Source organism: Bidens hawaiensis, unplaced genomic scaffold, assembly GCF_021521415.1.
Source record: "Bidens hawaiensis isolate Kalapana, Puna unplaced genomic scaffold, B.hawaiensis_p1.1 tig00077902_1, whole genome shotgun sequence".
In the NCBI taxonomy this organism is placed as follows: Eukaryota; Viridiplantae; Streptophyta; class Magnoliopsida; order Asterales; family Asteraceae; genus Bidens; species Bidens hawaiensis.
Window position 1 is genome coordinate 1 of NW_027503391.1, and position 17,941 is coordinate 17,941.

The following is a 17,941-nucleotide window of genomic DNA, read 5'->3' on the forward strand; positions in this document are numbered from 1 at the left end:
TAAACAATGAAACCCCAAATTTAATTTTCACGTATAACATTATCTCTCCTTTACTTACAACCACTTATGACCATACCATATAAATTACAAATTTCCCTCACATATTTTTTGGGAATAGGTTGAGAATGCTCAAGATGGTAAATATACAAACTTCTCATTTGGGTCTCTCCACCAACCCCTAATTTTCCATATAGCTGCTACCAACATCCAATCCACCATAAAACCAAATGAAAATTAAACAAATGAATTGACGCGAATATATTTTAAAAAAACCGACACCGATCCAAAGTATGCAAGTTTTTGGATTTTGCCTTTTCATATGGGTTCGGTTCAGTCATGGGTTCAAGGTGAATGAGTGAAACTGAAATAACCATACCCAAACAGAAACCATCTTTTTGGTTTTATGTTTGGTTTAGCACGAATAAAAACTAAAAATGATTAATATGTCACAGCCCGACTAGGGGGTTAGTTGTGACGACCGGTATCAACCAAATGCAACGGAAAATAATAAAATTATTACAATACTAAATGTCTTGGTCCCAAATACAACAAACAGAAAACGAAATATAAAGTTTACAACGAAACAAATTATTCATGAGTATAGTCTATTTATTCTTCTAGCTTCATTTCTAGTTGTAACATCATTTTGCATCGTGCCTCAATACTAAATGTCTTGGTCATCCAATGATGTACGCCCACTGTGTGCGGGGGTCTCTCAGATAGTACTACCCATATATCCCGTGGCTCCTTTCGGAGTTAATGATTGTGCTAAAAAGTCGGGGATTGTTTAAGGCAGTTAAATCGGTCTTGATTAATAATACACCAAAATAATTTATGAAAAATATTTAGGAGTATGTATTCCATGTTCCAAAAAGTTTTAAGTAAATAGTTAAAAAGGGGATCACATGAACTTACCTCATTCAAACTTCTAAACGTAGGTAGCTTGGGAAGGTATTGTCTTGGATGTTAAGCTCCTAGGTTAAACAATTAGGGGGTAAACACATTGTTAAGCTTAGATGGGTCTGAACCGTGATGAACGCTAGCTAAGTGTGGGTTCCTAAGTTGATGGCTATAACTTTATAAGAAAAATATTTTTCTGGTCATTAAAAATATAACTTTAAATTTTCACCGTATTCTAAGTTTTCAAATAAATCACTAGCATTTGGTTTATGACACAAACACTTCTGGTGTGATTCAATACCTTCATATCTCTCATTAAAGTTATAATGTGTTATGAGGAAAAGAAAGCTTTGGATTCTGCTTTTGTAATATGATTAATCCTTATAAGTTTATTCTAATACCCCCTTTTCATTTTTCCTGGTCATTTTACTACTTTGATGCAAATAACAAAAAACTATTTTTCTTTGTTAATTTAACACACCGTCTTTTTTTTTTTAATCTAAAAACGTCACTGGTTGGGGTATTAACCGAACGACTCAGTTTCAATTCATGTATTGGATTAAAATGTATATTTTTGTTATTAAACAGGTTGTAGAATCTAAAGTTAAGATGATAGAGATTTTTCAAATTACATGAAGTTATCATTATATAGGTTTGATGTTTTGTGACCGATTTTATGTGCTCATGCCTAGAGAATAACAGTTTCGAGTTGGTGGGTGCATGAGTATAACCCTGATGGACATACCCTTCAGGTAGGCTGTCCATGGGTTACCCTTGATTCTTTGAGAGATCAGCATGTTTATTATTAATACTATGCAATAGAGTGTTTGGGGTTCGATCTCAAAGGCTAGCTTACTTGTTTTAGAACTTAGAGTTTTCAGTTACCTGATTAAAGTTCAAATAACAATGTTTTAAGCATTATCAAGGCAAAAGTGGTGGTGTGATTATTCCTGGATATATACTCCCATCACTGTTCATGTCACCTTAGAAAATATTGCTGGATTATTTTGGAAATAACAATGGACCGCTAACCTTGATTAAGTGGGGTATCGATAGGATCAGTTTATAGGGAAAGGTCTTCAACACTAGGAGATGAAATTGAGAGTAGGCAAAATTATTAGGGCTGGAATTTTATAATCAGAATCAGGAAAATAGGAAGCTTTAATCAGAAATCAAATAGACAATAACTGTCATAACTTACGTGGATTATTATTATAGCTTGGTTTCTGAAACTATTAATGATGATAATTGATTCCTGAATGGGAGAAGTTAGAAACGATGGTTTTTGAGGGTGAGGAGATTGATTATGTGGATTGCCAACAGATTGTAGAGAGAATTGTGAGGAAGTTTATGATTTAGAAGGCTTGTGGGAATTCAATCCGGGTGAAGTCCTTCATTCATAGGGAAATCAGATAAACATTGATTGGGTAGAATGAAGGTCGAATGAAAACTGTTATACGTGGGGAAGGAGGCAACGGCCAGGAGTGGGGAGAAGGGATATTACGTGATTTGCTGAGATTTTCTAGGGAATTAGGAGATTTTATTTGGTTTCCATAGATCTTGAGAAGATACACTTAATTAAGATATTTAATATATATTTATGTAATTAGTTAAAATAGAAAAAAAATATGTCGATGGTTGCTAGAGGATTTGCACTAGGAATTCAAATCTTAGAATAATTGATTTAGTTAATTCATATTAGATGACTTTTCTCATTTAATATGTATTGTTATATGTATATATATTAGTGTAGGTTAAAACTATTTATGATAATCTTCATAAAACATTTACTTCCATTATTATTACTTCATATGTTAAAGTATGGATTCGTTTAAGGTTACGGATTTATAGATTATTTGTTGAGTTGAATTGTTATGATTTAAGTATGGCCTGGGATATTATTTTGATGGGATTTGGCATGTTTGTTCCAGCTTAATGATCTCTATTAAGGTTATGCTTGTTAGACCTATTATGAATCCATCTTACGAATGTTGTTCTTACTAGATACAAAAAATTTAGCCCTAAAATTGAGGTTGTTACATCCTCCCATACTTATAGAAATTTCGTCCTCGAAATTTTGTTTATATCTAAAATAGTAATATGGTTTAAACACTACGTAACATTTAAAATATTTATCTAAACAGGTAACACACTTAATGAATACCTCGAATTATCGAAGGTGAACCTATGCAAGGTTATTATGAGTGATGTCGGCTAAGCTTGACTCTTCCATAGATTTAATTGGTGTAGTCGACTGGTTGAACAAATGAAGATATTTCTTTAACATTTCGCTTTCCCGTTCCCATGTGAATTCTGGCCCTCGTCTTGAGTTCCAGTTAACCTTGATAATCGGAATACGACTTCGACGAAGCTTCTTTTCTTGACAGTCCATTATTTCCAGGGGTTCTTCGATGAAGTGAAGCTTTTCATCTACATGTACCTCCTCATGAGGTATTATCAGGGAATCATCCACCAAACATCTCTTCAAATTTGATACATGAAAAGTGTCATGGATACCACTAAGTAAGTTTGATACGTGAAAAGTGTCATGGATACCACTAAGTTCTTTAGGTAACTCAAGTCGGTAGGCCACCGGACCAATTCGCTCTACGATTTTGAATGGAACAATAAACCTAGGGCTTAATTTACCATTCTTTCCAAAGCAAATTATGCCTTTCCAGGGTGAAAATTTTAGTAGTACTTTATCTCCAACTTCAAATTCCAATGGTTTCCATCTAGTGTCCGCGTAACTCTTTTGACGATCCCTAGCAGCTACGAGCCTATCTTTTATTTTCATGATTTTATCGGTTGTTTCTTGGATTAATTCCGGGCCTGTTAGCTGATTATCACCAACCTCTTCCCAACACACGGGAGATCTACATTTTCTTCCTTACAAAGCCTCAAATGGGGCGGCTTTGATGCTTGTGTGATAGCTATTGTTATAGGAAAACTCAGCTAAAGGAAGATGGGTATCCCAGCTTCCACCATAGTCCAATACGCATGCTCTAAACATATCTTCCAATGTTTGAATCGTTCATTCACTTTGACCATCAGTCTGAGGGTGATGTGCGGTACTTAGATCTAAACGGGTTCCTAAAGCTTGCTGGAATTTTTGCCAAAATCGTGATGTAAATCGACTATCACGATCCGATATTATTAACATGGGTACTCCATGTCTCGTCACAATTTCTTCCACATAAAGCTTAGCTAATCGTTCCATGGTGTAATCCTATCGAATAGCTAAGAAGTGAGTAGACTTTGTCAAGCGATCGACTATTACCCAAATGGCATCATGCCCTTTTGACGTTCTTGGTAACTTTGTGATGAAATCCATGGCGATTCCTTCGTATTTCCATTCAGGAATCTCAGGTTGTTGAAGTAGACCGGAGGGATTTTGGTGCTCGTCTTTCACTCTTGAACAAGTCAAGAAATTTCCAATATAGGTGGCAATGTCCTTCTTCATTTTAGGCCACCAATATTTTTCCTTAAGACTCATGTACATCTTATTATTTCCCCGGGTGAATTGAGTAACTAGATTTGTGGGCTTCATCCATGATTACCATAAGTAAGTTGCCATGTACAGGAATCCATACTCGGTTATTGAAACTCAATATAACCTCGTTGTTGGAAACTAACCTCTTTTCCATACCATTCAATTCTTCTCTCTTGAGATTGGCTTCTTTGATAGCTTCACTTTGTGCACATTGAATTTGAGGTACCAAGTTTGTTTGCACAGTCATTCGTAGGGCTCGGACTCTAAGTGGCTTATCTCATTATTTTCTACTCAAAGCGTCTGCAACAACATTAACTTTACCCGGATGATATCTTATTTCACAATCATAATCATTCATTAATTCCACCCATCTCCTTTGCCTCATATTAAGCATCTTTTGGTCAAAGATGTGTTGTAGGCTCTTATGGTCGGTGTAAATGATGCACTTTATTCCGTATAGATAACGTCTCCAGATTTTAAGTGCAAATATAACGGCTCCTAATTCTAGATCATGGGTTGTGTAGTTCTTTTCATGAAGCTTAAGTTGTCGTGACGCGTAGGCGATCACTTTATTTTTCTGCATCAAAACACATCCAAGTCCTTGTCGTGAAGCATCACAATAGACTAGAAAATCGTGTTTTCCTTTGGGTAAGGACAGAATAGGTGCGGTAGACAACTTTTGCTTCAAGGTTTCAAAAGATTCTTGCTGCTTTACTCCCCATTCAAACTTGGCCTTTTTCTGGGTTAAGGATTTTAGCGGTTGAGCAATCTTGGAAAAGTTCTCAATGAAACGTTGGTAGTATCCGGCTAATCCTAAGAATTGTCTAATCTCAGTGGGTGTTTTTGGAACTTCCCACTACTTGACTGCTTCAATATTTGTTGGGTCAACCTGAATTCCTTTTTCACTCACCACGTGTCCAAGGAATTGTACTTCGTGCATCCAAAACTCGTATTTTGAAAACTTAGCATAAAGTTGTTCACTCTTAAGCAGCTCCAAAATCAACCTTAAATGTTGCTCATGTTCTTCTTTGCTTCGAGAATACATTAAGATGTCATCTATGAATACAATCACAAATTTATCTTGGTATGGTTTACAAACTCTGTTCATGAGATCCATGAAAATGGCTGGTGCATTTGTTAAACCAAAGGGCATTACTAGGAACTCGTAGTGCCCATACCTAGTCCTAAAAGCGGTTTTAGGCACATCTTCCTCTTTAATTCTTAGTTGATGGTATCCCGATCTTAGGTCTATCTTTGAAAAATAGCTCGATCCTTGCAATTGGTCGAACAAATCGTCAATCCTAGGTAAAGGATACCGGTTTTTCACCGTAACTTTGTTCAAATACCGGTAGTCAATGCACATTCTTAATGTGTCGTCCTTTTTATTGACAAACAACACGGGTGTTCCCCATGGAGAAAAGCTTGGCCTAATGAATCCTTTGTCCATAAGTTCCTGTAATTGAGTCATTAATTCTTGCATTTCTGATGGTGCAAGTCGATAGGGCGACTTTGCAACAGGTGCTGCTCCAGGTAGCAAGTCAATTCGAAATTCGACTTGTCTAGGTGGTGGTAGCCCAGGTAGTTCGTCAGGAAATACATCATGAATATCTGCCACGGTCGGTATATCTTCGACTCGCATTTCTTCCACTTCCGTGTGAAAGACATATGCTAGGTATGTTGTACACCCCTTTCACACAAATTTGTTGGCTTTTATGCAAGAAATGATGTTCGAGGTTTCTTTTGATATTTCACCATGAATGGTAAGCACCTTCTCATCCGGCAATGGAATCCTTAATAACCTCTTATCACATACGGTCTCGGCTATGTTTTGAGCTAACCAATCCATACCCACAACGACGTCAAAACCTCCTAATTGTAGGAGCATTAAATTTATAGGAAAAGGATGGTCATCCAATTCCAAGGTACAATTATTGATTATTTCATGGGCTTCCATGGTTTTACCGTTGGCTAATTCGATAATGTAGGCGTTAGACAATTTAGATGAATCTAATTCTATCCTAGGCCTAGAGTTTGTTGATACAAAACTTTTGCTCGCACCGGTATCGAATAAAACAAAAGCATAATGGTTGTTTATTAAGAACGTACCGGTTACGACATCAGGCTCCTCTATAGCTTCCTCGGCATTCATCACGAACGCTCTTCCTTTTGGCCGACCCACAGTAGCCCTTGTCTCTTTCAGCTTCGGGCATTCTGGTCGCATATGATCAGCGCTTCCACATGAGTGGCACCTAGGAGGGGCTTTGGATCTAGCCTTATAATCTGTTGCCACATGATCTGAACGGTTACCCTTGTAGCACACATTTGTTCTACAGTCTCCCACATGATGCTTGTTGCATTTGTTGCACAGTGGATGGTTACCTAAATACGGCCAGCTATTTCAATAGCCTCCTGATAGGTTGGCGGCTTAGCAGCTTTTAACATTCCTCTTATTTTGGGTATCAATCCCCAAACATACCTGCCGATTCTCTTGGATTCACGTGTCACTAGATGGGGTACTAGCCTTGAAAGCTCATTGAAACGGTTAGTGTATTCCATATGAGCGGTGCCTTTCATTTCCAACTTTAAAAACTCAGACTCCATTTTGTCCATCTCGTTTGCAGGACAGTACTTTTCGATCATCAATTTCTTGAATTCCTCCCAAGTCATATGGGTATTGGCATTTCTAACTCGAGTTTGTAGGAGCATGTTCCACCATGCTAGGGCGCCATCTTTGAGTGAGTGAGTGGCGAATCGAACCTTATCTTCTTCTAAACAGTTGCTGATATCCAAGATCTCTTCCATTTCTTCTAGCCAACGGATGGTTCCTGTTGCACCTTCATTTCCAAAGTAGTCACTCGGTTTACAAGCCATGAATGACTTGTAATTGCACTCAACCCTTGAACTACCAGTTCCTAAGTTAGCTTCATCGTTATCATAATTCACTACACCCCCTCCTCCGGTCGTATTACCTCCATTTCCCCAACAGGGTTTTCGTTACGGTTTTCCAAATTTCGGCCAACATTCACATGCGTGGTAATGGTTGGTAGCGCATTTGCAATTGCTTCAGCAATTAGTTGTTGGAGTTGCGCCTCGGAGTTGTCATTTGCAGTGTTGTTAGTATTACCCGTAGTATTATTAGTGTTACCGGCAGTAGTGTTGTCGGTGTTACTAGTAATGGTGTTACGGGTAATATTGTTTGTGTTGCCGGTAGTGGTGTTACGGGTAGTGTTGTTTGTGTTGCCGGTAGTGTTGTTGGTGTTACCGGAAGTGGTATTGGTGTTTCCGGTAGTGTCATTGGTTCGGTTTGCAGGGGTTCGGACTTGACGTCCAGAACGGGTTGTTGTTACACGTGGCGTTACACCGTCTCTAGGTGCTCGTGTATGTCCTCGTCCAGTTCCTTTTGCCATTGCTCTAAATAACCCATTTCTTTTATTATTAACTCATTATATTAAAGACATACTTAGTATTTGCATATATATATATATATAGTTATAGTTACATGTATATGTATATATATTGCTTTTATTTATCATTTATAATGATGATAGTAATAATAATAATAATAACAATAATGATTATTATTTACATGTTTATGCAGGAAGCTAATATATAAGCAAAGAGATATGATAGTATTACTAAGAAGCTTGCTATTACAAAATTTGACATGGGCTAAACCTATGTCGATACAAGTACATAAAACTGAAAAAGAAAGACAATAGACACTACTGACAGGCAATTAAGTGTCAATTATTACAACAAAGAAAAAAAAGAACAACCAATATAAGTAAAACTTACTTATGTGGATACATTACAAAATAAAGGTAAACTATCGTAAGGTGGGGTATTCAGTGGTGGCGGCGATAACATTTACCCTGGAGTGCACGATCAGCAAACGCCTTGATGCTTCTCAAGTCCCTATGAAATCTTCCATCTCTAGCACGCTCTTCGTCCCGCTCTGCTACAACTCTGTCATAGTCCACATGTCATTGCCATGCAAGCTCCATGGCTGCGTCGTATGGGAGATCTTGTGGCATCAGTGGAGGCTCGTTCATGAGTAGTGGCCCTGAAAAATACTCCCGCCCATTCGTCGCAAAGTGTTGTGAAGCGCTAGAGTACCTTTCCGACATTAAGTAGGGATCCTCATACCTTTGCGAATACCCAAGGTGCACGCTATGTCGAGCCATAATACCCTGCTCAACGGGTTCCTGATACGGGAACGGGAGACGGGGTTACTTGGCGATATAGGTAGTTGAAATACTCGAGCACTCCATTCCTTGTTCCTCCCACACGGGTCGGGTAGATATACGAGCAGTGCGATGAGCGTGTGGGGCTACTCCAGTAGATGGACCAATATGACCATCCTCCTCTGTTGTCTCCCACCTTCCATACGACTCAATGGTTGGCTTCGATTCAGTAGGTGCCCAGTTCTCAGGGTCTGGAATAAAGTCACTCGGTCTAAGCACAGGTGGAAGATCTCCGGCCTTGCGGGACTTGAGGGTCATGTTCCCATGTCAAAGGGTTGAGCCATCACATAGGCCCCTTGCTCCATTGAGTAAGTTGGGAAGATTTGCCTTGCTGGTGAGTCTTCGATAATAATGGCTTTTCCACGATCATCTTCATTTAGAATGACCTTTCCACGATCATTATCTCTTGTTATTTCTTAACTATTTTGACAAATAATGCGTGTATAAATGTTAGTATAAATAACATTTAGAACATATATCTATGTGTGTGTTTACTAAATACCCTAAGTGTGAACTTAATGATGCGTTATCCTACATATTTTTAAATGTGGTTAAAGCTTGGGTATCTTAAGTTTTTAAGAACCCAATTCGCTGAAACCTTTGGCTCTGATACCAATCTGTCACAGCCCGACTAGGGGGTTAGTTGTGACGACCGGTATCAAACAAATGCAGCGGAAAATAATAAAATTATTACAATACTAAATGTCTTGGTCCCAAGTACAACAAACAGAAAACGAAATATAAAGTTTACAACGAAACGAATTATTCATGAATCTAGTATATTATTTCTTCTAGCTTCATTTTTAGTTGTAACTTCATTTTGCATCGTGCCTAAGTGCATCACTCCTCAGTTATACCTGCAAATACATACTCAAAATACGTCAACAATATGTTGGTGAGAACATGAGTTTAAAAAACATGACACAAATAAATATGGTGCATATTAAACAAGTTCACAATCAACATGTGTCCACGACCCGTGAACATCTAAAATGAATACCCCTTACCCACACCCCTTATTGTTATGGGTCAAATTACACTTATGCCTGCCTAACATAAGTTACAAATGGCGCGGATACATGTCACAAGATATATATTTTATCATTCAGCGGGTGGTCGTCCCATGATGTAGGCCCACTGTGTGCGGGGGTCTCCTAGATAGTACTACCCATATATCCCGTGGCTCCTTTCGGAGTTAATGATTGTGTAAAAAAGTCAGGGATTGTTTAAGGCAGCTAAATCGGTCTTGATTAATAATACACCAAAATAATTTATGTAAAATATTTAGGAGTATGTATTCCATGTCCTAAAAAGTTTTAAGTAAATAGTTGAAAATGGGATCACATGAACTCACCTGATTCAAACTTCTAAACATAGGTAGCTTGGGAAGGTATTGTCTTGGATGTTAAGCTCCTAGGTTAAACAATTAGGGGGTAAGCACATTATTAAGCTTAGATGGGTCTGAACCGTGATGAACTCTAGCTAAGTGTGGGTTCTTAAGTTGATGGCTATAACTTTATAAGAAAAATATTTTTCTGGTCATTAAAAATATAACTTTAAATTTTCACCGTATTCTTAGTTTTCAAATAAATCAATAGCATTTGGTTTATGACACAAACACTTCTGGTGTGATTCAATACATTCTTATCTCTCATTAAAGTTATAACGTGTTATGAGGAAAAGAAAATTTTGGATTCTACTCGAGTCTTTTACAATGTTTGTTTTGGAATATGATTAATTCTTATAAGTTTATTCTAATACCCCCTTTTCATTTTTCTTGGCATTTTATTACTTTGATGCAAATTAAAAAAAAAAACTATTTTGCTTTGTTAATTTAACACACCGTCTTTTTTTTATGTAAAAACGTCACTGGTTGGGGAATTAACCGAACGACTCAGTTTCAATTCATGTATTGGATTAAAATGTATATTTTTGTTGTTGAACAAGTTGTAGAATCTAAAGTTAAGATGATAAAGATTTTTCAAATTACATGAAGTTATAATTATATAGGTTTGATGTTTTGTGACCGATTTTATGTGCTCGTGCCTAGAGAATAACAGTTTCGAGTTGGTGGGTGCCTGAGTATAACCCTGATGGACATACCCTTCAGGTGGGCTGTCCATGGGTTACCCTTGATTCTTTGAGAGATCAGCCTGTTTATTATTAATACTATGTAATAGAGTGTTTGGGGTTTGATCTCAAAGGCTAGCTTACTTGTTTTTGAGCTTAGAGTTTTCAGTCACCTGATAAATATTCAAATAACAATGTTTTAAGCATTATCAAGGCAAAAGTGGTGGTGTGATTATTCCTGGATATATACTCCCATCGCTGTTCATGTCACCTTAGAACATATTGCTGGATTATTTTGGAAATAACAATGGATCACTAACCTTGATTAAGTGGTGTATCGATAGGATCCGTTTCTAGGGAAAGGTCTTCAACACCAGGAGATGAAATTGAGAGTAGGGAAAGTTATTAAGGCTGAAATTTTATAATCAGAATCAGGAAAATAGGAAGCTTTAATCAGAAATCAAATAGACAATAACTGTCATAACTTACGTGGATTATTATTATAGCTTGGTTTCTGAAACTATTAATGATGATAATTGATTCCTGAATGGGAGAAGTTAGAAACGATGGTTTCTGAGGGTGAGGAGATTGATTATGTGGATTGCCAACAGATTGTAGAGAGAATTGTGAGGAAGTTTATGATTTAGAAGGCTTGTGGGAATTCAATCCGGGTGAAGTCCTTCATTCATAGGGAAATCAGATAAACATTGATTGGGTAGAATGAAGGTCGAATGAAAATTGTTATGCGTGGGGAAGGAGGCAACGACCAGGAGTGGGGAGAAGGGATATTACGTGATTTGTTGTGATTTTCTAGGGAATTAGGAGATTTAATTTTGTTTCCAGAGATCTTGAGAAGATACACTAAATTAAGATATTTAATATATTTTTATGTAATTAGTTAAAATAAGAAAAAAAAATATGTCGATGGTTGCTGGAGGATTTGCACTAAGAATTCAAATCTTGGAATATTAGATTTAGTTAATTCATATTAGATGACTTTTCTCAATTAATATGTATTATATATGTATGCATATTAGTGTAGGTTAAAACTAATTATGATAATCTTCATAAAACATTTACTAACATCATTATTACTTCATATGTTAAAGTATGGATTCGTTTAAGGTTACGGATTTATAGATTATTTGTTGAGTTGAATTGTTATGATTTAAGTATGGACTGGGATATTATTTTGATGAGATTTGGCATGTTTGTTCCAACTTAATGATCTCTATTAAGGTTATGCTTGTTAGACCTATTATGAATCCATCTTATGAATGTTATTCTAACTACATAAAAAAAATTAGCCCTAAAATTGGGGTTGTTACATAATAACTTACGGTGTTCAGAATGATGGCGTAAAAAGTTTAAAAAGTCAAGAACTTCAAAAGATACATTGCTCAAAAACATTCTCATGGTTATGAAAGAAAATTAGTTAATATGATTTTTTTTTAGAATATAGTAAGTTTACTCTCAAAGTAGAGTTAAAATAGATGTAAACTTGACTACTTAGTGCAACACGAATTGTGTAGTAAGTTCTGCAAGAATTTTAATATGCAATACCATTCCAAGAAAGTAAAACATCAAGTCAATGTACTACCTATATTTTTGTCATTGTTGAACATGGTATTTAATAATGAATTTAACTAATATTCAAGAAAGAGTGATCCTCAAAACCATTATATTTAACAACCCCCCCCCCCCCCCCGACCAGTATCTGCCAAAATTAAAGATATTACGCATTTGACAAGTTGATTGTTGTAGCTAAAATCAAAGAATTTACCCATTTGACCATTTGACCCATTTCAGCCAAAACTAAAGAAGTCACCCATATGAGTTCTTGACCCGTTTCAGCCAAAATCATAGAATTTACCCATGACAATTAATATGTTTACATACTGATGATTCACATGAATATTTCTCCTCAATAAAAATATCTTGTGTGCGATTGTTCTTTATCTGATAGTTGAATCGTCACAAAGAAAAGATATTTTGCTCCGGTTCTCAAATGGATACATCTTCAAAAGTAATAGAAAAAGGTAACTTGTTTCGCAGGTAAACAAGCAATTATATATTAAAAAAACTGTTTACAAATATGGTACCCGGCAGAAAAAAAAAGTCAATGACGCTTGACCCTCATAATTGTAAGATAATTAAAATTGGCTCGCTCAAAGCTCGAATGAAGACAAGGTTAAACAAGATTGAGCTCGAGCCAAAAAGTAAGATCGTTTAATAAAATAGTACAGCCCGAGCTTCACTTATTGAACTCAAGTAAGGTTCACATTAGAAGGCGATGAATCCTGCATATGCTAACAAATCATATCATTAAGCAATTATATATATAATTGCTGAATGCATTTAACGTACTAATGGCTTATGAAACTTAAGATTAAATATTATTATCAATATCATTGTCATTCTTCCAAACATGGAAGTTGGAGGTGGAGGTTAACGAACTGAATTTGCACCATCAAATTTAAGAACAAATTAGATACATTTGATATCCGATATGCCATGTGTTCATTATTATCTTGATCTTGTAATAAGATGAGTTTTAATTAGACTTAATAAATTGAATAAATCTCATCATACGGTTTTGGACTTATGAAAAAGTACCTCAAATGCTGAACCAATCATCTGAATAAGACGATCTAGCGGATTACATAGTTTCAAACGGGACAGAAATGGTAAACACGAACAAAATTGTAACCCGCTTACAAATTAATTTAGACCCGTTATTAAAAAACGCGGTTCCAACTGGTAACGAAATGGTAATCAGGAAGAAATTTTGATCAATAATCCCTTAATATTACCAATAGTGTAACCAGTTAACGGGTTAAATTAGACCAGTTAGTAAATAACACAGTTTCGACAGCAGCGGTGGTGCGTCTCCGGAAGGCGGCGGTGCAGCTCCGGAAGGCGGCGGCGGTTCCGGCAGGTGGCGGTGGCTTGTGTGTGTATGAGAGAGACATTAGGGTTGTATTTAATGTTATAATATTTAGGTATTATATAGGCTCTAACTAGGTTTAATTAGATTTAAACCCAATGGGCCTCAAGCCCAATCTCTAGCCTCTAAGCCTTTTTCCACCAAATTAATTTCATTAAGTTATGTCTGACCTGGTTAACTAAATTAAGCATGTTTGTTGTTCGTTATCCCCCGTGTAACTCTCACGGGTCATAACCGGGTCGTCCCGCGTTGACTTGACCGGAACCGCCCATAATTCCAACAGTCTCCCACTTGGACGGTTTTGGGCCAAGTAGCACAACGCTGACAGTTAGAGCTGCTCTAGCTACACATATATGTCCCCAAATGGTTATGACATTTTAAATTCATTAACTAAAATATCTTGGAATACATTATTGCAAGATAATAAACTTATAGTAATCTTTGTAATCTATCCTTTCCGTTTGAGACATTAATTAAACAATGAGACATGGATCATATCAATATCAAATGGAGTTCAATTATTCTTGTTCTCGATATTGAGTCAAAGTGGTTCAATCAAACAAAGAGTAAGTTTGGGTGAGGCCTCACACTTTACCAGTTTGAATCAACGTGGGTGCCAAGATGTCTGACTGTTACATTTCATGTAAGATTAAAGAATCCCATCTTGATTACATACAACTCCCACTGAACTCCAGAATATTCCCAATCAATGCCTTTATGATTGGAAGTTACGCGACAGTGGTTAACATGATCAAAGAATACTCTTCGGTAAACGAAAGTTCTAATATGTATCTCAGGTCTAAGGATACTAAATGAGTATACCATTATCAAAACATCTTATGATCAAGATCCATGAAGATGATTTGATGCGAGTTACTTCCAACGTCATTCATAATGAGGTCTGTGAGTTTGGAAGTCAACTCCTTGAGTCCAAAGTCAGAACAATCTTAATTCAGAATCGTTCCCATGAATCTGACCAACTACGGATAATTTAGAATATAATATTCACGGATTAAACGTATTAAAGAACACAGTTGCATCATTCAACCTTTGCATTTAACCATTAAGTCAAAAGTGAACTGAAAATAACAACTGCTTAAATGTTCATACATCAAAATACTAAATCAAAATAAATCACTAGCAAATCTAAGCCCGATAACATCTCTATGCTGATCATGTTTGTCCTGAGTCATCGGCTTAGTGAACGGGTCTGCTAGGTTTTGATCTGTGTCTACTTTGCTTATTATGATGTCACATCGTTCCAATATTTCTCGAATAAGGTGGAACTTCCTTAGGATGTCTTTAGCTCTGTGATGAAACCTGGACTCTTTGGCCTGAGCAATAACACCTCGATTGGTTTGTTGATACTCAGGACCACGTCTAGGTCGGTGATGAACTTCATCATCCAAGAAGCCTCCTTAGCAGCATCTGATGCAGTTATATATTCGAATTCAATGGTTAAATCCGCCACTACACTCTGTTTGGAGCTCTTCCAATAAATAGCTCCTCCATTGAGAGTGAAAACGAATCCTGATTGTGAGCGAGAATCATCTCGGTCAGCCTGGAAGCTAGCATCAGTGTAACACCTTACAGTGAGCTCCTCTTCCACTCCTCCAAACACCAAGAACATATCCTTGGTCCTATTCAAGTACCCCAGAATGTTCTTTACTACAGTCCAATGGGCAATGCCAGGACTTTGCTGAAAACGACTGGTCATGCTCAAGCATATGAGACGTCCGGTCTAGTACATAACATAGAATACATGATGGAACCAACCGCAGAAGCATATGGAATAGCTTGCATATGCTTAGCTTCAGTGTCCGTTGCCGGAGATTGCGATTTGTTCAACACGGTTCCTTTAGTCACTGGAACAGTTCCTTTCTTGGAGTTTTCCATTGAGAAGCGTGCCATTACTTTGTCTATGTAAGTACTTTGACTTAGCCCTAGAAGCCGCTTGGATCTATCTCGGTAGATCTTTATTCCCATAATATATGCGGCTTCTCCAAGAACTTTGATTGCAAAACAAGATTCCAACCGGTGCTTAACTTCCTTAAGCATAGGAATGTTGTTTCCAATGATCATTATATCATCAACATACAAGATGAGGAATGATATCATGCTCCCACTAGCCTTTCTGTAAACACAAGGCTCATCTTGATTTTTGATAAAACCAAATTCTTTGATTTTCTCATCAAAGTGAAGATTCCAGCTATGAGATGCTTGTTTAAGTCCACAAATGGACTTATTCAATTTTCGCACCCTATTAGGATATTTGGGATCGACAAAACCTTCAGGCTGAACCATATAGACATATTCAGAAATGTGTCTATTAAGAAAAACAGTTTTGACATCCATTTGCCATATCTTGTAGTCATAGTCCGCGACTATATCAAGAAATATCCTTATTGACTTAGTCATAGCAACGGGCGAAAAGGTCTCATCATAGTCAACACCTTGAGTTTGAGTAAAACCGTTCGCGACTAGGCGTGCTTTATAGGTTTGTACATTTCCATGCATATCGGTTTTTCTTTTGAAAATCCACTTACTCCCTACTCCCGACCATCGGGGGGTAGCTCAACCAAGTTCCAAACTTGGTTATCATGCAGAGACTGCATCTCGGCATTCATGGCATCTCGCCATTTCTCAGATTCTGGATCCAAGATAATAGATTTGTAGTTAGTAGGCTCGTCGTTAGACTTGGCTACTAATAAGACTTCGGGACCATCTAAATGCCATAAGTATCTAGAATTTGGTACGAGAGTCCTACTACTTCTGCGAACGCTCGTGCTCATGCCTGATTTATCAGCAACAACAACTTGTTGATCATACGCTCCAACTTCCTCAGCGGTTGTTTGTGGTTTTTGAATTTCTTCAAGATCGACAATGTTATCCCCAGTTCCTCGATTGAGAAATTCTTTCTTGAGGAAGTGGCCTTTCCTCTTGATAGAAATCGAATTTATATCAGGATGAAAGAAGTAATAACCACTTTGGTTATAGTATCCGACGAAAACAACTTTTACGCTGCGGGGATCGAGTTTGTTATCAAATTCACTTATGACATATGCATCACATCCCCATACTCTAAATAAAGACAAATTGGGCTTTCGCCCATGCCATATATCATATGGGGTTTTTCTTACCTTCTTAGTTGGAGCCAGATTGACAATGTGAGCGGCGGCCATAAGGGCGAAACTCCAAAAGGAGTGAGGCAAGTTAGTTCTGCACATCATCGATTGAACCATGTTTAGCAATGTTGGATTTCTACTCTTGCTCATGCCATTATGTTGGGGTGTGCCGGGTGGAGTGAGCTGTGAATAAATTCCACGCTCTTTTAGATAACTGATGAACTCTAAGCTGAGATACTCTCCACCTCTATTTGATCGATGTATCTTAATGGTTTTACCGAGTTGGTTTTCCACTTCTTTTTGAAACTCTTTGAACTTTTAAAAAGTTTCATGCGTATGCTTCATGAGATACACATAAGCGTATCGACTATAATCGTTGATAAAAGAAACGAAGTATCTTTCATTGTTTCTAGACATGGTTCTGAAAGGTCCACACACATCAGTATGTATAAGTCCTAACAGATCTTTTGCTCGTTCACTTTTATGAGTGAATGAGTCCTTGACGAGTTTTCCAGCTAAGTAAGATTCACAGTCGTCAAAAGAGTTCGGTCCTGTGGATTCAAGAATCCCTTCGGATTGGAGTCTTTTAACTCTTGCTTTGCGTATGTGACCAAGTCGGCAATGCCATAGAAATGTATCATTGATGCCAAATCTGATACGTTTTGAAAGATTATATATGTTATTGTTATTTTGAACATCAATCTCGTAAATACCATTTCGAGGTTTAGCCTCAAAATAAATGATATCATTCAAGTAAGCAGAAATAGCAATGCCATTAAAACCATACTTAAAACCTTGTTCAAAAAGCAAATAAACTGAAATGATGTTTCTAGTCAAAACCAGGTGCATACATACAATTATTCAAAGTAACGATAAGGCCAGATGGACAAGTAAAATGAAATAACCCAGTTTCCAGAACTGGTACTCTCTTACAATCACCAACGATGAGTTCCATGCCGCCTTGCTTCAGTTTCTTCCAGTTTTCAGGCTCCTACAAGACATTAACGATGTGATAACCACATCTGGTATCAAATACCCATGTGTTTCTAGCGATAGTGAAAAGTTCAATAACGTATATGGAAATACCTCTAGAGGAGCCTTCTCCATTGGCCCTCTTCATCCTGATCTCAGCAAGATAGTCGGGACAGTTACGCTTCCAGTG

General features: G+C 37.2%; 1 protein-coding gene across 1 annotated transcript; it reads right to left on the minus strand.

The window, feature by feature from the left end:
- Nucleotides 1-6,083: 6,083 nt before the first annotated feature.
- Nucleotides 6,084-7,264, minus strand: LOC143606879 (uncharacterized). Its single transcript, XM_077082503.1, has 2 exons — nt 6,870-7,264; nt 6,084-6,720 (listed from the first exon to the last, which is right to left on the minus strand). Exons 1-2 carry the CDS (start codon nt 7,262-7,264, stop codon nt 6,084-6,086), a joined length of 1,032 nt encoding a protein of 343 aa, XP_076938618.1.
- Between the last annotated feature and the right edge of the window lie 10,677 nt (nt 7,265-17,941).